The sequence below is a fragment of the Camelus ferus genome, chromosome 3 (genome assembly GCF_009834535.1).
Source record: "Camelus ferus isolate YT-003-E chromosome 3, BCGSAC_Cfer_1.0, whole genome shotgun sequence".
NCBI lineage: Eukaryota > Metazoa > Chordata > Mammalia > Artiodactyla > Camelidae > Camelus > Camelus ferus.
In genome coordinates, this window is record NC_045698.1 from 67060927 (window position 1) to 67083188 (window position 22262).

The following is a 22262-nucleotide window of genomic DNA, read 5'->3' on the forward strand; positions in this document are numbered from 1 at the left end:
GACACCTGCACCCCAGTGTTGATAGCAGCACTATTTACAATAGTCAAGACATGGAAACAGCCTAAATGTTCATCAACAGATGACTGGATAAAGAAGAGGTGGTATATTTATACAATGGAATACTATTCAACCATAAAAACCAACAACAGTAACGCCATTTGCAGCAACATGGATGTTCCTGGAGAATGTTATTCTAAGTGAAGTAAGCCAGAAAGAGAAAGAAAAATACCATATGAGATCTCTCATATGTGGAATCTTAAAAAAAAAAAAAAAAAAAAACACACAAAGCATAAATACAAAACAGAAATAGACTCATAGACATAGAATACAAACTTGTGGTTGCCAAGGGGAAGGGACAGACTGGGATTTCAAAATGTAGAATAGGTAAGCAAGATTATACTGTATAGCACTGGGAAATATATACAAGACCTTGTAGTAGCTCACAGCGAAAAAAAATGTGACAATGAATATATGTATGTTCATGTATAACTGAAAAATTGTGCTCACTAAAATTTGACACAACATTGTAAAGTGACTATTACTCAATAAAAAAATGTTAAAAAAGAAAATGACAATTTGGGGGAATATATATTTTGCCTTAAGGACTTACATTAAATCAGAAAAGATTGTGTGTGTCTATAATGATTGCAGTTGAAATAATCAACAAACACAATAGGGAAAAGGTCAGTCCCTGCTGTGTTGTGTTCTACTATCTTACACTGTGCTGAATGGCTGAAGGATTCATAACAAGAGCTTTTTTAATAGCAAGCACACAAAAAGTATAGCTTTTCTCCCATGCCTTCAAGGAGATTATTGTCTGTTTTCTTTTATTATCATTTACATTTTCATGGATATTAAATTTATTAACTTAATATGCATTTGTTTAACCTATTCTGTATATATGAGGAATACTGTAAAATTACAATGTTTCTCTAGAAAATTAGGCTTGCATTGCTAATAAAATGTGATAGTTTTCGTCTTCTAAAGGATAATCTTTTTTTTTTTAATTTTCTTTATTCATTAGCTATGTGTCCAGAGGTTTCATTTTTAAATTTATGATTTACCAGAATTCTTTACCTTAACTATTCTATGAGCTGGTGGTTCAAGACATCTCTCTTACACCTTTGTATAGAGGGGAAAAAAAGCAAAGCAAATTCTCTCCCTTTTAAAAGTAGAAGTAGGCCTTAAGTCTTTAATGTTTTCACTTATTTTAAACACTGATCCTATAAAACAAAGAAGATTTTGATGAACTTCAATAACATTGAACTGAATAAAATATTTTTACTAATCTCATGTAGAAATTAGCATTTTCTCCTACCATTGTTTTATAATTATTCTATTCCTTACCAGTCTTATTGTTAGGGCTACTAATATCTAAAATAGTATAATTTCTTAGCAAGAGTAATAATTCTCAAACATTATGAATAAATAAAATAAATGTTAAATTGAGAACCAATCTAAAACTAGAGAAGAATTATAACAAAACATGCAAGAAAAGGAAAACAAGAAATACTGAAAAACAGATCCATATGCTGCTTGATTCTTGAGATGACTCTCCCAATTTGCAAAAGGAAAAACTTAGAAATATCAAGAGTGTGCAAACCATGACCTTGACACCAGAAGAGCTGGATGTATACATTAGCTGAACATTTTAAAATCTGAAGTTCTATCATGTTTAAGTGTAAATTCAGAAGATGGTGCAAATACACATTGAATCATCAGAAAGAGTCTACAGTCAATAGAGAAATGCTGAGTCAATCACTGAAAGTGATTTCTTAGCCCTTTTCTCTTCCCATCTTTGGTTTGTTTTTGTTGGTATTAGGAAAAAAAGATTAAAATGAAATAAGAGAAAAAAGTTACGCAGCATTAAGCAAGGTAAGGAATTTGGGGAGGAAGAAATAAGCCATGTTCTTTTATTAATGGAACATACAGTGTGTAATTAGAAGTATAAACATTTTTAGGATATATAAATGGGACAGTCGTGAGGGTAGGTGTGATTGATAGAAATGAAAGCCACGGAATTAGACAAGCTGAAAATATTTCTCCACCACTATTGTTTAAAGAAACTTATTCCTCAATGAAAGTGTACTTAAGAATTTTCCTTAATGGACAATTTTGTAAATGTGCATTACTGTACTATGAAAGCTAAGCAATTTTAAAACTCTTCTGTTGAAATTGAAGAAGCAAGAGATTTGTAGTTTAAAAATGAGTACTTCATTGTGAAATTTCACCCTTTTTTGTCTTGATTTCAGAAAAGATTCCACGGAAAACAAGATTGTACAGAGTGAGAACTAAGGCTAAAGCTTCCAAAGTGAGTAACGAATCAAAAATCCTGCAAGGTATCATTAGGCTAAGGAAAAATTTAATGTATTGATTTGATGAATGCATTTACATGATGACTGACAAGTTAACATACTGGTTCCACTGACCAATATTTATGGGAAGGAGTTGGGGGAAAGGAGATTCTGGCAGCTTGTGCCTACCATTTGCGGACTGTCCAAAGCCAGCCTTCGAAGGGGAGTGGTGAAGGACTGCGGCTGCATTAGAAAACGTCCTCTGGACTGGCTCTCTGGGCTTGCTTTGAACTCTTGTTCATCATTATTTTATGTGGCAGCTTGTCTTTATGTTGGTGGGAGGGAAAAGAAAAACATGGGAGACTTGCCTTTAGGTTCTAAATCAAAGCCCTGCTCTGCTGATTGCTGGAGTGGCTTTTCAGAGGCAAGCAAGTGGGGGCGTTAAAATTCCTTATTTCTGTGGACTAGGAGCTGAGGGTTTTTTTTTTTTTTTTTTTTTAATTCTCAGTAGCAAAAAGAGCATTTTTCAATATATCTTACATTTACCTTGAAACATCCCCGGGTTTGGTTTGGTTTGGTTTGGTTTTTCAATTTGATTGGCATTTAGAGAAGATGAAGCAAGGTGGGAAAACACTTTAAAAGGGAAACTACAGAGAGGGTGTGAGGAGGTGTCTCTTGTCATAGGACTTCCGAACCAGAAGGAATCGGGCCATTGCCCCTAATACACTGTCTCGATAGTGACCCCAGGTCCAAAGACATCAGTTGCCTAAGACTCCTATTCAGAAAATCAGAGCTAGATTCTCCTCGAAGGATTCCCAGTCCACCCTCTTGAACACTGCCCTATGCTGCCTCTAGCGTTAGACCAAGAAACTATAGAGAGTTGGAGCAGCAGAAGGTGAATAATAGCTGGAGAGAGTGGGAGAAACTCCTAAGGAGGCAAAAAGTGAAATACCTAGGTCAGGATGCTTGAATATTTGCCTAGACAAAGAGGAGTAGCCTGCTCATCGTAGGCATTAAACTCACAGGACAGAAGCTACTGCTGAATACCTGTGACACTTATTTTCAACTTTGGAAGATCAGCCTAGGCAGGGAAGCGATTAGCCTTCTACTCTTCTATTCTTAGCCTTCTACTCTTATCCAAACGATTGTCTTTCCGTGAACATTGCGTAGGCTTGTTCTTTATAACATACTTCCTCACCTGTGTCTTAGATGTCTCTCTTAATCCTCTCTCCCCGCTGTAAACTCAAGCCATATTTAGATGGACAGGAAAAATCACTGGATTTCTTATTCTGGCGAAAGTCCAGAGTACGACTGCTCCCCAACACTCTCCAATTTAGGCATACTAGGAAGACCCTCAATGATCATTTATGGGAAGGAAGGGGTGTATTTTGTGGCCGCTGGTGGACAGCTAGAGAAAGTGGTGGAAAGCTGGGCAAGGGACCACATCTGTGCCTGTGCCGAGCCGCAGAGCAAGAACAACCTGCACGCGTTCTCTGCTACCCTGCCCCGGCAACGGCTGGCACAATCACCAACCAAGAACAGGCTGGTGCCGCGGGTGGGCAAAAGCACCGCGGCCGGCGCGGAGGGTGGCGCTGGCAGCGTGAAAGGCGTCTTTGTGCAGGACTTAGGGGAGTGGGTGTGAGTGAAGGAGGCGCGAACGGAGCCGGACCTGGAGTCTGGGGTTCTGGGACACCACTACCAGCCACTCGGCGGACGTGCTGCACGGATCCGGGTTGTGCCGGCAGGGGGAGGTGTGGTGCTGGAGGGGTGGGGTGGAGGCCCTAGGTTTGGTTTTTGAGACAGGAGTGGAGAGAAAACAGGTTCGAGAAAGCTAGAGAGAATTGAGGAATTTGCATCCTGTCCCCTCCCCTAGGTGTCACAGATATCGCTAGCTGGAAGGGCGCAGCCCCTCGCCAGGCGCTCACTCAGCAGTGGGGGAACCTGGAGAGTAGCCCCGAGGAGGAGCCTCCCTCCTGCCCCCGGTTACCGCTGCCCCCACCTGGGGGGGAGAGGCGGGCGCCGTGCTGCCCTCCCTCAGCGCCCCGGCCGCGTGGCTTGCGGCTTATTTTCCCAGCTGGCAAGCGTCGCGCTGCAGACAAGGGAATGCCTGTGGTGAGTTGTTTATTTTGTTGAAGTTTGCGGTGGGCCGGGGGGACGTGGGGGGCAAGCGGCAGGCAGCGGCCGGGACTGTTTTGTTTAGGTCTCCGTCCACCTGTGTGGTATAAATCTGCCAGCCTGGGGCGGTGGGGGGCCAGGGTGAGAAAACTCCAGCTCTCCAAAAGGCCTCTTTTGCCACTTGCAGACCTAGAACCACATTTGATTCTTCTCTCTTGGAATCGGCTAGATCCTAGCTAACACCATCTCCACGCCGCTGATCAGCGCTTCCTGCACCCGCAGCGAACTGGGCTGGCGCTCCAAAGAGGGTCAGCGCCCACGACCCGGGGACAGCTGGCTATTGAAGTTCCTCCTGGGTACTCTTACCCGTTCCTTGAGGACAAGGGGAGCTGAGGATTGATTTGATACTAGGGGCATAGTGGGAACTTGTTTTGGCTGCTTCTGCCATGAAGTCTGTTCAAGGGTGTTGGGTCTACCCGGTACTACAAACCGGGATCCAGGTTGGTCACAGTTTCCCAGACTTGAGGCTGTGGGGGGGAGGGGGGGTAACCGGTTGGCTCCCGAGGGAACCCAGAGGAACCCCCGGGGCGGATGGCAGCCACGGCCGCCGCTGCGTTTGCCTGTAAGAAAAGCCTAAATACATTAGCGAGCTGGTAAAGCTTTTAAGGCCTTCTCGGAGTGAGTGGCTGGCTAATGAGAGGTTAATTTTGTTTGGAAGGGAAGGCTGCGCTGGTTTCCTGAGATAAATGGACAGGAAGCGCATTACCTCCGCACGCTGGCAAGCGCTTTCCAAATGCTTTTTGCACCTGCTGCTTTGAGCGGTGCGAGGCGCGGCGGAGCCCGCGGGGATCGCGGGGGCCCGCTGTGTACACTCGGGTGATGAGACCCACGCACGCCCCGGGCCCTCTCCTTCTGGGGGCGCAGTGCTCACCCCCGGCTCTGGGTCTCTTCTCTCACACCCAGGTCCTGCGTGTTCCGGAGCTCAGGGACCCCTTGATCCCGCCAAGCTCCCTCCAGGAGCGGAAGGGTTAAGAATGATGTAAGTACAACCCACAAGCTGCTTGCCGCTGGGCTGTCAGACTCGGGGCTACCTCAGCCCCTGCTTTGCGTCCGCGGTGAGCTGGGGAACAGCCGGGGAGCCCTAGTTACTCTAGAATGGATTGCACAAATCACAACCCCGGGTCTGATTCCTGGCTCCGCTGCCCACTATGATCTGTTAGACAGAGACCGTCGTATTAGATTTCTGGAAATAGGGATTCTGTATATTAACAGGGGAACAGTTAAGACATCACATAAAGATTCAAGAGAAGAAACCGCATCTTGTTTAGAATCCATTAATGTTAACTGGCATGTGTTTTAATTCTGTCCATTTTGCACGTTCATACCATGGGATGCTTTGCTGTATCCTCTAACTATACTGTTCTGGTCTCATCTTTCCTTCCTAAAAACAAAGAAGAAGGAAGAGGAATACAAGTGGCAAGAAACGGTGGATTTGTGAGTTGTGAATGCTATCACTTCACAGTTATCTTCTGGTTAAAATATAAAATCTTGTATAAGTCATCAATACTATGTTTGTGTTCTAGCTCCCTCCCCAGGATTTTTCTTTGTAGAGTCTTAAAATCCTCCTTAACTTGCTACATACAAGCTGGGAGAGTGGGTGCGCTGTAAGTGACCATTCACCTTGCTCTGGCTTTCCAAGCGGATTCAGGATCTTGTAATAGTCCGAATTTACCGGGCAAGTGTGTCAACTGACCTAATGTCTTGAAAATAGAAACTACCTTGTGGTTTAATTGTGAAAATTAACATTTTCCTCTAGCCAGCTGAACGGTTATGCAGCAGTAAAAAGTGAATTGTTAAGCTTATAAATCTTGTTTGTCAAATTTTACAACAGAGGAGCAATAAAGTACCTTAGAAGAAATGAAGTTTTTCTTCTAAAGAACAGTTCCATTTCAAGACATTAGGATTTGCAGTGACTCGAGGGTGCCCTCTGTTGATAAAATCTAGAGCGCCCCTGTACTTAAGGAACAGGATGTAGGAGGGAGAAGAGAAAAGGAGGAAAACTAATAGAAAATCAGGAGCGAAGACTCAAACTAAACTGAATTTGATCCTTAATTCTTGGTTATGTGTTTTAAAGTGTGTTCAATAAAGTGGGATGTGTCTTTCATAGGGGTGGAATTAAATCCTGGAAAAAGAAACATCTTACTGTTTGTCTTTGTTAGCAAAATCCTGTGAAAGATAGTGTTCACATTTGATTACTTTTAAAAGACAGTTACCAGTATTTCATTAACTTTATTTCATTGATTATATGTAGTATTTGCAAGAGAGTAAATTTTTGGTCTATCAGTATTTACTTTGCAATATTACCTAAAAATCATATAACTCCCCCCAGAAGTCATTTCTCCAGGCAATTCTGAAGCTATTATTAAGCATATTATGGATATACACAAGGCTCGGATTATATCTTGGGCAGTGAAAGGTGTGTTTACCACTCGAGTCATCATAGTATGTAATAAGTAAGTAATGAAAACTTGCAGTAAAAATAGATAGGCATCCTTCATTGAGGACCTAGTATTTGTACAATTCAGAATGTCTATTGAGAAAGCCTGAATGATGGAAGGTTTGCCCTCAATTACCCTGGTCCATTGATTAGCATATTGTAACATGTGGAATATTAACGCTTCCGTGGTTGATACTAAATTCCTAATTAGAGATTCTGCGTAATGTAGCAGGTAGAGTGGCAGACTGCGATTTGTATTTAAGTGAATTTAAAATGGCAGTCCTGAGCCGTTTGGAGAAGGGCAAAGGCAAGGCAGTATGAAGTGGCTCCCAGCCTTTTAGGCCATTCTTGAGATTAGATACCACTTCACACCTACTGATAACAAATTGGAACCTATCATCAGCCTCACAACATGCCTTCCTATATCTCCACTGGCAGCATGTTCTCTGGCAGACGATTGGCATTTCCCCTCATTATTGGATCCATACAATCGCAAAAGTAGCAACTGACCCGCGGTTGAATTAATCTGCTAATAGACTGAAAATTTGTGGAAAAGCCACTGAACAACAACAAATCATGGCATAATTACCCTACACTGCATTAAAAACTCACTATCCTCATTAATCTAATTACACTGTAACCGAACACGTTGAAGTTCGCCCACTCTCAGACCTCTCCCTGCTTTCGGGAAGGGAAATGTCAAAGAAACAAGAACAACAGAGCCTCTCACAGCTGCCAGCGAATTCCGCCGGGAACTGGCAGGTACCTTCCCAGCCCATCCGATCTGTTCCGGACCGCGGGTCACATTCGGATTTCCTACGCGACTAGGTGCTAGCTTCACTTAACATCCGCAACAGGCTCGGGACGCGGTTCCGCGGATGTGATTGGCTGAGAAGGGACCTGCCACACCGCGCTAGGTAAAAGCGCCCGTTTCCTTCAAGGAGCCAGAGCCGGAGGAACAGAGTGGGGCATGATTTAAAAAAAATTTTTTTAATAAAAACCTTGGAGTGAAGTGGAACCTGATCACATTAACTCAAGGAGAGGTCAAAAACCCGTTCTTTTGTAACGACGGCAAGAGAGTTGGTGTCTTCGGTTTCTGTAGGTCGTCGCTGATGGAGGTGGAGGAGAGAAGGAGGGAGCGGGAGGGAGCGGGAGGGAGCGGGAGGGAGGCTGGGCCCGGGCGCAACAGACAGGACGCGCAGCCGGCGGACGCGGAACTCGAATTACACTGGGCTGGCTGGGGGCGGGAGGAAACGCGCGGAGCAGGCGCTTTGGACCCTAGCAGTGGCAGACTGGGCCGAGAGGACCGCCTAGTAGCCAATGGGGCGGGAGGGCGGGGCGAGCGTGGGGTGGGGACGGCGCGGATTGGCGGGTGTAGGGCGGGCGGGGCGGCAGAGCGGAGCTGAGATTGAGCGCGAGGGCCGACGCGCAGATATCCGGGCCCCGGGCGGCTGCTCGCTGGGGCTGGGTGCGCCTCCTGTTGGTCCACACCCGCGCTCCACGCCCGCTGAGCCCACGCTGGCCGGGGCCGGGACGCCGGCGCGCTTCAGGCGGGGCTCGGCACTCGCTCACCGTCTTTGTGTCTTCTTTCCTCCTCGCTCTGCCCCCGCCCGCTGCCGTCTCTGGCCGCCACGATGCCGTTGCGCCCGGTTGCCGCCGCCGCCGACTCGCTCCGCCCGCGGCGCGCTGCTCGCTGCGGCGGTGGCCGCGGCCCGTGTCCGACGCGGGCCTGAAGGAGGAAGAAGAGGAAGCGAGGCGCGTCCCCCGGCCCATGCCGCAGCCACGGCCCCGGACCTGCCACGGTGCCCGCGCCGCCGCCCTTGCCGGAGCCCACGAGACCTGCATGGACGGGCATGGGCTTGAGAGCAGCATCTTCCTGCGCCGCCGCCGCCGCCGCCTCCTCCGCTACCGCCGGGGCTGAGCAGCGCCGCCGCCCCTGGCTCTGCCCGCCGCCCCTGGCGCTGCTGTTGCTGCTGCTACTCAGCCTTGGGCTGCTCCACGCAGGTACGAGACGCACCCTCGAGGGGAGCCAGCCCTAGGGCCAAGTGCTTTGTTCCTCCACACCCCAGGTCCCGAAGGCGCTTGCTGGGGCGGAAGGGCGGCAGGGAAAGGCCTCACCACCCCCTGACATGCACCTTAGCTGGGCTTGCGGCTCTGCTGCAGAAACAGTCGCCGACGGAGCGGCGCTCCAAGAGCGCAGGGGAGAGGCCTCGTCCCCTCCCGCCCTGCCTCCTGCCTTGCCCGCCTTCGGCTCGGACCGTTGATAAATCTCCCCTCCAACAGCCACTTATCAAAGATGTAGCGGGCGGGGGCTGCGCGCCGCAGACAAATGTTCCGGATGCTTTATTGCACTCTGCTTTGGTGTTTACTGAAAGTCAGGCTGGGATCAGGTTTCCGCCGCAGCCGCCGACTCCTCGGAGGGGAGGCAAGGAGCCTTCTGCTGCTTCTCAAAGTTGGGAGGGGCGGCGAGGCGAAAAATCTCACCAAATGGAAAGATTTTCACCACAGTTTGAAAACGTAGGGGTTAATCCCAAAGTAACTTAAACTTCTTTAAACTGGAATTTCTTTTGTATTTGCGAGAGCTGCTTTTAACTCAGCTTTCAACCTTTTTGGGAAAACTCGTACTTTGTGACTGGCCGCGTGTTTTTGGGTCCCAGGAGAGGTTGACAGATCTCATGCTTCCTTCTGGAGGTCGGCGCTTCGCCTGTGGAAGCAGCTGTGAGAAATCTGTTCTTAGCAAAGTACGCCTTCCTCGCTCATCTTAGCGAAGATGAGCCTTTTAGTATGTGATACTTTTCTTTTTTAAATGGTTTCATTGGCACAGTATGTCAATTTTATCTCAGTAAAGCTGGAGGAAAAAAATCCAGGACGCTCTTTACAAACAAGTATCTTATCGGAGTGTGTCTAGACAAATAACTTTTTAAAATATCAAGTTGATAGATAATTTATCTTTTAGTTTGAGAACAACTAGAGCATTAGATAAGTTTTCCTTCGAGATCTTTTTGTCCTATCTTTGTAGGACAGCAATCTGGAGAATCCTGGGCTTTAATGCCACCCAATTGTACAGAGTAATTTTTATTTATTTATTAAGTCATACTAGGGGTGTTAAAAATCCGGGAGGTCTTTTAAGTAATGGAGAAAAAATGTGTCATTTGAGGAGACGACTTAATTTACTTTGTGTAACTTTGCATTGTGATGTAACAGCTGCATTTTAACACTGTCTCTTGGGGAATCCTAGACTGAAGTCTTAATAAAGTGTGTAAATACCAAGTTTTACAATGATTAAGGCTGTAAGTTAGTAACTTTAGAACCTTAGGAAATAATACGAATCTGCTTACAGTTACATGGAAAATTTTTCATGATGTGTCAGAATAATCTGTTCAGGAGTGTTTTGTGTGAAAAATCACTGTCCATAATGTCAGAGTGTAGGTTTCTTGAAACGGAAATTGAAGTAGTAGGCAGGACTGTGTCCCTCTTGACTGCTTCGATATTGTTTCCCTTAGTTGCCATAGGGTCCTATAAACAAGATTGGAATGTGGTCCTTGAAGATATCTTTGCTGGGCCCATGAAAGGCCTAAGAAGTTGGTTTAAAGGTTTAGAAAATTAAGGTGCCTCAGTTCACGAACTTGGAATATGAAACTCCTCTCAGTATCCTAATGTGCCCGCACTAAAGCCTCTGTTAGAATTTTCCCAGAGTTGCTGTGGTGAGTGATATCTGTGGACAACTTGTTGGAATGGAGCGATTAATCTGGTTATAGAAAAGAGGTCTCCTTTTGAGAGATTTCTTTGCAGAGCAGTGCTATTGAAATGCTGGGGTTGTTTCTGCTCAGAGCAGGGAGCCTAGCTGAGTACTCTTTGCAGATGGGCTACCATATGTTTTATGCCTGGATCCATATAATTTGCCTCATCACCCCATATGGCTCATTTTGTTCACTTCAGCATATCTCATTTCTTTTATCATAAACTGGTGATTGCACTGCAGATTCACATGTGCCATCCTGGCACTGAGAAAACTGTCTTGAATGGTGAGGTTTTTATGTCTGAATCATTAATAAAAACTCTAGACCCACAAATCCTTTAGTAAATTTCACTTACTGGAATGAAAATACTGTCACACCATTCATAGATGATTTGATTTGAAAAATAGATCTGTAGCTGCAGATTTTGAATTCTGCCCTTGAGAAATGAAGAGTACTTTTACTTTTTTTTTTTCCCCCTGTAAGCAAACTTATGCACTTCCTGAATGGAGATCCAATATGGGAGTTCCTTGCTTACTCATACACTTCATGGCCTTCTTGGCTACATCCTTGCGATTGTTTCTGCTCAGCCATTGTCTTGGCATTTTGACAGGCTTACTTTACCGCTTATAACAGTCAGAGTGTGCATTGTCATTATAAATTCATGAAGCCTGGATATTTCTGGGTGTATACTGCAAATTAGTCATTATACAGGAGCCTGTGGTGGAGCTGAAACTGCTGACCCGAATGCACTGTCTCTAGTGAGTCCTCCTCCCTCCTGTCATCTCTATTCAGAAAGGCTGTTAGAAACCTCTTCCAGAACAAAGGAACCCAAGGACTTCTGTTTTCTGTGAGATTTCTCAAATGAATCGGCACCTACCTGCTATGCATGGGGGGGGGGGGGGACGGGAGGAAAGGAACAAAAAAAGAAGCTGGGAATCTAAATCCTGCTTTTCTCTTCGTTTCTAAACAGTTGCATCTGTGTTTCCATGCTGGTTTTACTTTTGATATCTTATAACCATTTGAAATAATTATAAGTGAGTGCATGCTCGCATAGATTTTATAGACCATAAAAAGAACAGATCGTCACTGCAAGTTTAGCGGAAAGTTCTTGTGCTGTCATTTGTATGTAGTCTAAGAGCTGTTCATTACTGAGTGATCTTGGTCCAGTTTATTTTCTTGCTTTCTGCTTATTGTGAATCTGATTTCAAAAGAAAAAAGAAATGACACAGTAGTTACTGATCTTTTTTTAAGCTATCAAGTATTGTCTTGAGAATCAGGAATTTAGTGGAGATGTGACATGCGGAGGAAGGAAAACAGGATTTGAGGGAAGGCACCATGCCCCGAGCTTCATACTAGCTGTTTTTATAATCCAGCCAGGATTTTCCTATCTGTAAAATGGCTTTAATGCCTCTTAGGGTTCTTGGTTGATTGGGGTTTTGTTTACATTTTTGCTTTTTGGAGTGAAAATAGTTGAAAAATGATCTGATCTACTTTGGAGAGAGGAATTCTATAAATATTGGAGCTGCTTTTGTCAACTTTGCAATGAGCTAATAGAAAAGAGGCCAAACATATAAAGATGTGTTTGTGATTTTTTTAAATTGTGATTTAGTGATAGCTATAAATCCATAGCAACAAAATATTAAAATATTTTAATCTTCTTTTTCACTTGTGTTAAATCAAATACCTAATCTTGACTGAATTTTTTTTCTCTTTTTGGTCTTTGAAATTTAAAAAAGGTGGGGGAAGCATCTTGAGAGGTTGTCACCTCCTACCCTTTTCTTCCAGCTGATGCCAGAAACAGATTACAGGCTGTTTCATTCAGATTTAAAAGCAGTTTACTACTGAAAAGATTAAAATATCTTCCTAAGATGATTATTAGTGTTAGTTTTAGTCTTTATCCGATGAAGTCTTAAATCTTGATATTATCCTGAAGTTTTGTTATGCCCCAATCTTGAATAATTATATACTTAATAATACTCTACTGACTGATTTTTTTCCCCTGCCTACAATAAATATTTTATGCCTAGAAAAGATCACAGAGTTTTTACTTTAGAAAAACCTACTCATTTCTCAGATGAAGAACTTAAGATTTGAAGAGTCTAAGTCTCCTCCATAGTTTAGAGACCTAGAGAGAATGTGCAGGTAACACAAATACGTGTTACAGTTCATTTCTATAAAGTCTTAGATGGGTGATAAAGAAAAGTATTTTTCTTCTCAGTAATTCTGGTGTTCCTACTTTATGGAATATGGTATTAAATTGATTGTTGCACACCACTGACCTAGTATGTTCTACTATGCAGTTCGTTCTGCTTTTTATGCTTTGAACGGTTTTATAAATTTTTATATGAGAAGCTAGGGCCAAAACATTATTTGAAAATTGACTTTTTAAATAGTAGGGCAGTAATACATGATTTTTCATTACTTCCTTTTAGCTTTGCTTAAATTATAAAGTTTATATGAATTGCTGATTTAAGGGAAAAAGTAGTTTATATATCCTCTAAGAATTCTATGTCCTGTAGTCCTCTGGTTCTGGAAAAAAAAAACAAAAAACATAGTTGGCGGACTCACCTGTCACTGTTGTGTACTTTTTGATGCAGTGTACTTCTACTGATAAACTGTGTGGGAGCTGGAATCCTAGGGTGATGGACGTTGCAGGATAAGTGACTAACTTGGTCAAATCAATCACTTTATTTTTTCAAGAGAACATTTACACTTTGTAGAAACCAGGAGATTTAAGTGTTAGTTTATTTACAATTTGTTGATAAACATCCCTCAAGAAATGCAGAATAATTTAGTATTTGGATTTTTTTTCTCTTGTTATTCTTTCCCTATAGCTGTACTAGGATTGGATAAAGGGGTTTTAACTAACCGTGTTATAATTTAGGGGTTTCTCTTCCCTGAGGTACACAGAGTTTATTCGTGGTTTTGTGCATAGACAGTGCTTTCCAAAGCAAATTACTTATGTAGTTTTCAAAAATCAAAACAAAGTTCACATCTTTGACTTGGCCTTAGACCAAACTAATCTTTCTCAAAATCTATAAACAATAACAAAGCTGATCAAATATTTCATTTATCATTTCCTTGTAATTTAAATTTAATTTAATTTAAGAACACTGGGCTCAACTCCTGTTTACTCACAATGGCCCATGCTTTAAAGTTTAAAGTTAACTAGCTGCATGCAGTTTTTCTCCCAGTGGCATACTTTGTGAGAGGCCCGGAAGCACAATACAGCCCTATTTCTGAAGGCCTTCTTAAAATAGGAGTCCATGAAATAGAACAAACAGTTCCCAGAGGAGAATGTCATTTTCTCATGTAGCTCAGGGAGTTGTGAAGCGTTTAAAAAATGTTTGGTCTTATCTTCTTTCCCACAGGTGACTGCCAACAGCCGGCCCAATGTCGAATCCAGAAATGTACCACAGACTTTGTGTCCCTGACTTCACACCTGAACTCTGCCATTGATGGCTTTGACTCTGAGTTCTGCAAGGCTCTGCGTGCCTATGCTGGCTGCACCCAGCGAACTTCAAAAGCCTGCCGTGGTAACCTAGTCTACCATTCTGCCGTGTTGGGTATCAGTGACCTCATGAGCCAGAGGAACTGTTCCAAGGACGGACCTACATCCTCTACCAACCCTGAAGTGACCCATGACCCTTGTAACTATCACAGCCACGCAGGAGCCAGAGAACACAGGGTTGGGGACCAGAACCTTCCCAGTTACCTTTTTTGTGGCTTGTTCGGAGATCCTCACCTTAGAACTTTCAAGGATCACTTCCAGACATGCAAAGTGGAAGGGGCCTGGCCACTCATAGATAATAATTATCTTTCAGTTCAAGTGACGAATGTGCCGGTGGTCCCCGGATCCAGTGCTACTGCTACAAATAAGGCAAGCATACTTTTTTGTTTCTCTTTCTTACAGCTTTCAGATATTTGATTCTTAGACTTTTGAAGTGTGATACAAAAGACCTAGTTTAAAAGGAACTTGTCTTGGTCTCCTTGGCACACAATTAGCAGGATGGATGGAAGATTAAATGAAAATTACTTGGTAAGAAATTTCTCGCTGGAATTCTAGGGCTTATGTAAAATGTGGGTCTGAATTTAAATAGGCAATGATATGAAAAATAAAAAGTAAACAGTGAAGTTGGGTTCTCTAGGGAAAGGCAGGCCTGTTTAATGAAAAAAATAAGTTCTTTTGGGGGGAGGGTATAGCTCAAGTGGTAGAGCGCTTGCTTAGCATGCATGAGGTCCTGGGTTCAATCCCCAGTACCTCCTCTAAAAATAAACCTGGTTACCTCCTGCCCATCAAAATAAAATAATTAAATAATACAGTAATAAATTAAGAAAAACATAAAGCTATTTTTTTTTAATTTTTTTAAAGTTTTTTTTTTTTTTCCAGTGATGTGTGAGTGCAGATGTGTGTATCTCTTGAAGAAATCCATGTTGAGATTTATCAGGTGACTGAAATGGATGTTCTGAATAAAGAACACTGTGAAGCCTGAGGTGGTAACCCATCAGAAAATTTTATTGGAAACTTGGAAGCTATAGTAAAATGTAATGGCTATAAATTAGCTTCCCCATTGGCAAACCCACAGGGGTGTTTTAGTTCCTAACCTTGTGAACCAAGGAAGTTAAGAACTGGATATTACGGAGTAAGGATGTATAACCCCACATAATCTCAGGATAACCACTGAAGTCAGAAGCTGAGGGGGAAACTGACAAAATGAAGTTAAGCTTACCCTTCCTAGCTGCCAGTGTCTGATTTGTTGGTTGATTGTTTTAAAGAAACTAATACTGCATAAGAGATCCCCTCAGCCACCTTGAAGGCACCAATGTTTAGGAGCGATGACTGGGTTTCTAGTTGCCAGTCTGTGCTAATTCAGGCCTTAGTAAATAAATAAAGGGGTCAAAAGGGGTTGTCTACTAAAATAGTGTTCCAGGTAACCAGCTCCTTCCCTGTCTCCCCCAAACACAAAATCATACATACCGATTATCTCATCTTGTTTAATTTCCTTTGTTTATTTTATCTATTCATCAGTTGGTTTGGACTGAAGTATAATTGACAGGGAAAAAGCTTCTGTAATACTTGTTCTTTTGATTCCAGAACACCCTCCCTTGCCTCCAAACATACGTAGCATAGTTTTTAAATGAATTTAAATGATTTTACTTGGCATTTTGTGGCAGGAATTTTATAACACTCCCAGACACACCTTGGAGACACCCCGGGTATGTCACAAACCTAAGATTAGAAATCATTGCTCTGAACCAAGAAGACTATTACATCGCTCTAGACCTCTTAGGGGAACTCAAAACTGTTTACATTTCAGCTCCCAAAAAGCCCGATCTTGCCTTTCCAAATCTTGTATCTCAAACTTTTCCTCCTCTGGTTTTTATAAGTATGCAAATAATTTTTCCTATCTGTATATTGAAATATGTATATGCTGTAAGTTATAATATGAAACTATACAATTACGAAGTTACAAGACAAGCTATGGCCAAAAATCCGTCATTATTGAGGAATCGTAGGGCATAAGACCTGGGAATAGTCATTGTAAAGACATAACACTGAAAATTCAAGAAAGCAGTTGCATTGGAAATGGACAAAATCATCGTCAATTATGCAAATAATTGAGGGCTTGCAGGGTAACCTTCGAATAATACTTTTGATGTTGAGTGCTGTGTGCTTGGGAAAATACAGTTGACCCTTGAACAACATGGGTTTGAACTGCACTGGTCCACTTATGTAGATTTTTTTCAACAGTAAGTATGACAGTACTACACAATCCTTGGTTGGTTGAATCCTTGGACACAGAATCCTGGATGTGGACGGCCAACTATAAAGTTACATGTGAATTTTGAACTGCACAGGGGTCTTTGCCCCTAATCCCCACTGTTGTTCAAAGGTCAACTGTATTGTGTTTCTTTTCACAAGCCCAAAGTTTTATTCTCCATGCCTTCTATCAAATCACATGGCACTTCTTTGTTATTCAACCTTTCAGATTTCTATTTTTTTTTTCTGATTGTATTGAAAATATTTGGGGACAACTGGTTACCTTCTGAGTACTAATATATAGATGGAATAACTGACAGTGAAGTAGTTTAGATCGTTCTGTTTCAGGGGTGGTTGAACCTATCATAGTTTTTAGCAAATAAAAGGTACAGATTTGTTTTCCTCTCTCACTTCGGTAAGGATCAAAGGTTTCACCCGTTCCAGAAAGGAAAGGGGGAAAGCCATCTTCTAACATAAATTCAGGCAGACGATGAGAATGCTTGGTCTTTAATTGCACTGTTGGAAAGTATTTCCCCACATCTGGTGACCATGCTGTTCAGCAACAAATTACTCTATGGCTTCATGACCTCTAGTAGTTGTTTTTTTCCGTCTTCTTTTTCGTAACTCTCTCCAAAGCCCCCAGAAGCATCTGGAAGGTTACTGTTGAAGGCCTGTCTCCATGTTGGTATGGCTTGTACTGATTAAACCAAACAAAGGCCTAAAATTTTGCAGTGCAGTTTCCTTTTACCTACCCAGGGCCAAAGTAAGACCTTTAAAAAAAAAAATTCCAAGCAATTAAAAAATGATGGCAATAAAAATAAAAACAATATGAGACCAAAAAAAGTACATATGAAGTAAGTTCCAAAAAAGATCTAATTTTTTTCCTTGCTGTCTACTGCAATGCTTTAAAAAAAAAAAATCTTTCAGAAGAATTTTTTATTATGAGTTACAGCTTTACTGAGACCTTAACGTATATAGGTAAGCCAGGAAAACACATTGCAGATAGTGTGTCATCCTTGTTGTGGTCAAGAATCTTTAATAGCCTATATGCTCGGTGTCAGTAGATTTAAAGACTGACCAATGCTACCATACTGTTAGAGGCTGGCCAGTTGTGATACTGTAATTGTTGTGTATAAGGATCCATTCATTTCCTACCCTGAACTAAAGACTAGACTCGGGTGTTTTGCTTTTTCATCCCCACGCCCCGTCTGCTGCCTGAGGGGTACTGCAGGGGTTCCTGGCACACCCACACCCACACCCCTCACCTGAGATCCACGTCAGCTCTGGGCCACCCTCCGCACCTTTGTGAGGGGCGGCTTCAGGCCTGCAGAGAGATGAGAGGGACAGGCTCAACTGGCAGACTTGGCTGCATGGGAAGAAAAGCAGTTTTTGTTTTGGGCGAAGGAGGTAGTCCACATAATCTAGACTCTGGGGGATACATGGCAGTAGCTCTCCTGGGCCTCACACAGATCAGTAAACCAGATCATCAGATCATCTGTGCAGATGCTGGACTTCTGTACCTTCCGTTCCACATTCTCTGCCAGCCTCTCAGTCTCAGCTCCTGTTTCCTTCATTCTGTGTATCTGTGTATCTCTCTTTGTGGATTTAATAAGGGATTGTATGTGCCATGATTACAGAAGGTGGTTTTGGAATAAATTATTTTATAAATGTATTCCTAGTAGCATTTATTAAAATCATCAGTTTCTCAGGGGCATTGAAAAGGATCCCTTTTCTAAAAAAGAAAAAAGAGGACACTGTGAACTCAGCTACAAAACAGAAACAGACTCACAGACATAATAAACAATCTTATGGTTACCAGGGAAAGGGGGTGGGAAGGGATAAATTTGGAAGTTTGAGATTTGCAAATGTTAACCACTATATATAAAAATAGATTTAAAAAAAAATTCTTCTGTATAGCACAGGGAACTGTATTAAATATCTTGTAGTAACCGATAATAAAAAAGAATATGAAAACGAATATATGTATATGCATGGCTGGGACATTATGCTGTACACTGGAGATTGAAACATTGTAACTGACTACACTTAAATTTTAAAAATCCCTTTTCTAAAAAAATTTCAAGAATGCATTTATTACCTAAACAATAGCAATATTTTTAGAAATTACTTTTTGCAAGTAATTTGGATACATTTGCTTTATTTTTTCTTTTGTTTTAATGTCCTTTCCCATCACTTGAGCTTTCTTAGCCTATTCTCTAACCTTATTAAAACAAAATTACAAGTAAAAAGGAGGATTGAGATGACAGCAAGTCCTTTTATGTAGATGTTCTGCTACAGATTTTTCTGTGCTTCTTCCTTTAGTGAGAAAAGATGGCTTACCTTCAGGCAGTTTGATTTGGGGAAAAAGGTGTATTCTTCGTGCTTGACCAAGCCCTGCGACTGTTGGCCAGGTGACCACTCTCTGAGGTACCTTGTGTACTGTGGTGCCACTCAGCTGTGGGCCACCAGCTCCTGATAATCCCCTGGGCAGAAGCACTTGGCCTGTCCGTAGCATGGGAAGAGACCCTGCCCATCAAGTATCTGTATTTTCAGAAGTCCATAATTATTTCTAATTTTCAAACTCTAGCTACTTTTTGGGAAATGTCCAGAAAACTTCCACTGGTTGTTGATAGTAGAGATACAGAAAGACTTTGTTGGTTTGGCTCATTCTTGCTTGCTGTCTTCTTCAAACTGTGTAACCCAAGGTGTTCCCTTGGGATAAAACACTCTTCAGTTGTAAGGTCCTAGAGCATGATTTGGGCCCTCTCCTCATTTCTGATGTGTCTTATCATGTACTGTTGTTTGACAGCAGTATGTGGGCATGTAAACCAGTTTTCTGGGTCATTCTCTGTTGGTTACAAAATCAGAGCCAGAGGTGCCTGCATTGCAAAGGCTCTCAACTATGGTTTTTAAGCATATCTCTGCATCAAGATTTGGAAATCTGTCCTCTCTTGACCCTAGGCCTAGTACATTTTTCTGTAGCCAAGTTTTTGTAACCGGTTACCTTTTTAGTATGTTGATGGAGACAATGTACACTCCACAGTGGTGATTGTTCTTATTTTCGTGAACTGATATGCCTCATTCTCCCATCTGCTGGATTATCTTTTGACTACTATGGTCACTGTTCTTGCATGCAGCATCATTGCAGGGGGGGCATATGGCATTTTCTTTGAGAATATAGAGCCCTTTTCTTCTGGAGAGCACCAAATGTCTGGCAGAGACATTGTAACTAATCCTTAAAATCTGAGATTGCTCTTTATTTTATTGTGAATATCTGTTATTCAGGTAATTCTTGCCATCCCTTTAAGATTTTCTCTTTGTCATGGTCCTCCTTGTTTTGCAGAAATGCTTAAAAAAAAAGACCAATTGAGGCATATAGCGGAACAGATGGGAAAGAAGCTTGCAGTTGTATCTCCCTGCTCAGTATACTATACTCATTTCTCTGATCAAATGTATGATAGTTTGGTTCTGCATTTGAAATACCAAGAATTTAGGGCCTATTGTGTATGGGAGATGCAGAGGTGAATGTAATCTCTGCCTCAGTCTAAAACACATAACTAAAATTTGCAGCTGTTGGTGGAGAATTGTTGGGTTTATGTGACAAAACAGCTATTTTCAAGGTTTCTTTTCAGAACATTGGTGGTCCACATTCATGAACTGGTTTCAAGTGCTGCTACTCAACAAGTTGTCTCAGGGTGTTAGGAAGGAACAGGAGAGTGACCCAGAGAGATGGGCTGCTGGACCTAGGGCATAACCCACCCCACTGGTCACTGTCATGGGTCAGTGTTTCTACCCCTAGGATTTGGCACAGTCTCCCTTTCCACCTCCCATAAGTGGCTCCTCACCTCCCCCTAGGTTTTCTCAGTCCTATATAATCTAGCAGAGTCTAGAACCCTGGCTGCAACTTCTGAAAGATTTTTGATCTTTGCTTTAATATTAAAAAGCTTTCTAAGGAATTTGACTATCAGAGTCGCCAGTTCTTAGTTAAATTCATTTTTCAGGGTCCCATCTCATCTTTAAAACTCACAAAAGCGTGTCTTAGATATCCTTATCCTCCCTGCACTTATTTACTATAGAAACAATTTTGAAACTATTTAAAGAATAGTTTTTAGAAGAGCAGAAATCAGCTGTTTCCTGCATAGCTCTTGTTTGTACTGAATTATAAAATCTTAGGCCCAGGAACTAGTCAACTTTGCTTCATATAGGTTTGGCAGATTGTCTGGAGGTAAAAGGATTTTCAAGCATACGTGAGGAAAGGAAGCAGAAAAAAGAGGAGAAATTACTAGCTCCATAGACAGAAGTGGGCCTACCTTGGTTATTCTTGATGCTGTACTTCCCAAGCAAGGAACACCTTTAAATTGTCCATGCACATTCAGATACCCTGAGTAATGGGTCTTTTACCGTCTTTCTAGTCTCTGGAATGAAGAAACATAGATGTTAGTGGAAACCATCTAAAAATGTGTAAAATTTTTGTCAGTGTATCTTCCAGTTTTATATTTTGAATCTTCCTTACTGTGCCACTGCCTCTGTCCCAGAGGTGGTTTGGAAAGAGCGAGGGGAGCTTCAGAATCTCCCATTTGTAAGTGCAATTCACCCAGCTCCTGCCTGAGCCAGGCAGGATTCCGTGTGGGTGCTGTGGGCCTCTGCGACTTTAAAACAGGTAACACACTCCATAGCTTAAACCAGAGGCACGAGGCCAAGTCTGATACACAGCTGAGAGTTAGAACTTGTTTTTCTGTCACTTTTCCAAATATCTCTGTCTACCCTGTTAAATTTTCTTTTGAGTCAACATTTTGAGAGGAAGGGGCAAGGAGGAAACATTGGATGGTTGGTACCCTTTTTTTGTTGGCTTCAATTAATGCTAACCAAACAGTTTCTGCCTGTGCGGAATGTGGCATGTAAGAGTTACCTACAGTGTTGAACAATGAGAATGCTACCTTTCCCATTTTGTCTTTGTTTGTTTTGACTGCCATAGAACTCGCTTTTCCACTGTCGTGAATTGTGTTCTTGTGGGTGGGGTAACTTCAGGACTTCTTAAACCGCTCAGCTTGTCAGTAAGTGATAACTGACAAGAACAGCAACACACACCTAAGATACAGAACTTAACCAGTGAAAACAGTGCTGCTGAGTCTAGAAAGAACTTCAGGTGGAACGGTCTGTGGAGAGAGGATTTCCGTATGACCCAGTGAGTTGGTTATTTTAAGACTTGGAGCCCACAGAACCTTTGTCTACGTCTAGTGGGGTTCTTTCAGTGTTGGAAAGTAGGATGTATTCCTGTGTATAGAACTGATGTGACAGCATTTAAACACTGACTTCCCATCTCCTCTGCATGTGCTCCTGAAATGGGGGTCAGGGTTAATCTTGCCATTTAAAGGTGGGTCTACGTCCACACACTTGCACACACATGCACTGGTGTGGTGTCCACGCCTTCCTCTCTCCCTGCTTCGGGAAGGTGAAGACAGAGGGAGACTGTTCTGTAGCTTTCTGGTTAACTGGCTTCTTGAAATGTATAGTCACTGCCTCTAACCACCTAGTTCCTGAGTGGGCTTTCCTTTCCTTTTTTTTTTTTTTAATAGCCCTGAGAACCTGAAATTGAACCTAGAAGTGACAGAAAAGGAGTATATCATGAAGGCCTTCAAGCCCTTTTGCTTTTTGAATCAACTCCCAAAACTGAAAAAATGATCAAAGAGGCTGTGATTTCCTAATCCCCATGGGTTTGGGAAACAGCTGTGCTGAACCAAGGCCCAGAGCCTTTGCCCAAGGTCCTGCCACCCCCATGAGGAGGGAGATCCCTGAAAGCAAGACCAGCTAGGGCAGATTCCTGCCCCTGGAGTTACTGCCTTGGGCCCTGGCTC

The 22262-nt window shown here is 42.6% G+C and overlaps 1 protein-coding gene across 10 annotated transcripts in view; it reads left to right on the forward strand.

Annotated features, from left to right (window-relative positions):
* The window catches only part of RGMB (repulsive guidance molecule BMP co-receptor b), a 44644-nt gene that overhangs the window by 13406 nt on the left and 8976 nt on the right, over positions 1-22262 (forward strand). Inside the window, exons 3-8 of one of the 10 annotated variants that reach the window (XM_032476409.1) lie at positions 2253-2311; positions 4168-4406; positions 4639-4765; positions 5373-5448; positions 8642-8910; positions 14018-14526. In XM_032476409.1, coding sequence (XP_032332300.1) covers positions 4398-4406; positions 4639-4765; positions 5373-5448; positions 8642-8910; positions 14018-14526 — 990 coding nt within the window. In that variant the 5' untranslated portion in view covers positions 2253-2311; positions 4168-4397. Of the gene's footprint in view, positions 1-2252; positions 2312-3733; positions 3850-3912; positions 4046-4167; positions 4407-4596; positions 4910-5372; positions 5449-5862; positions 8911-14017; positions 14527-22262 lie in introns of those variants that run through there. The other 9 variants (XM_032476410.1, XM_032476416.1, XM_032476412.1 and 6 more) reach the window with 9 other exon arrangements.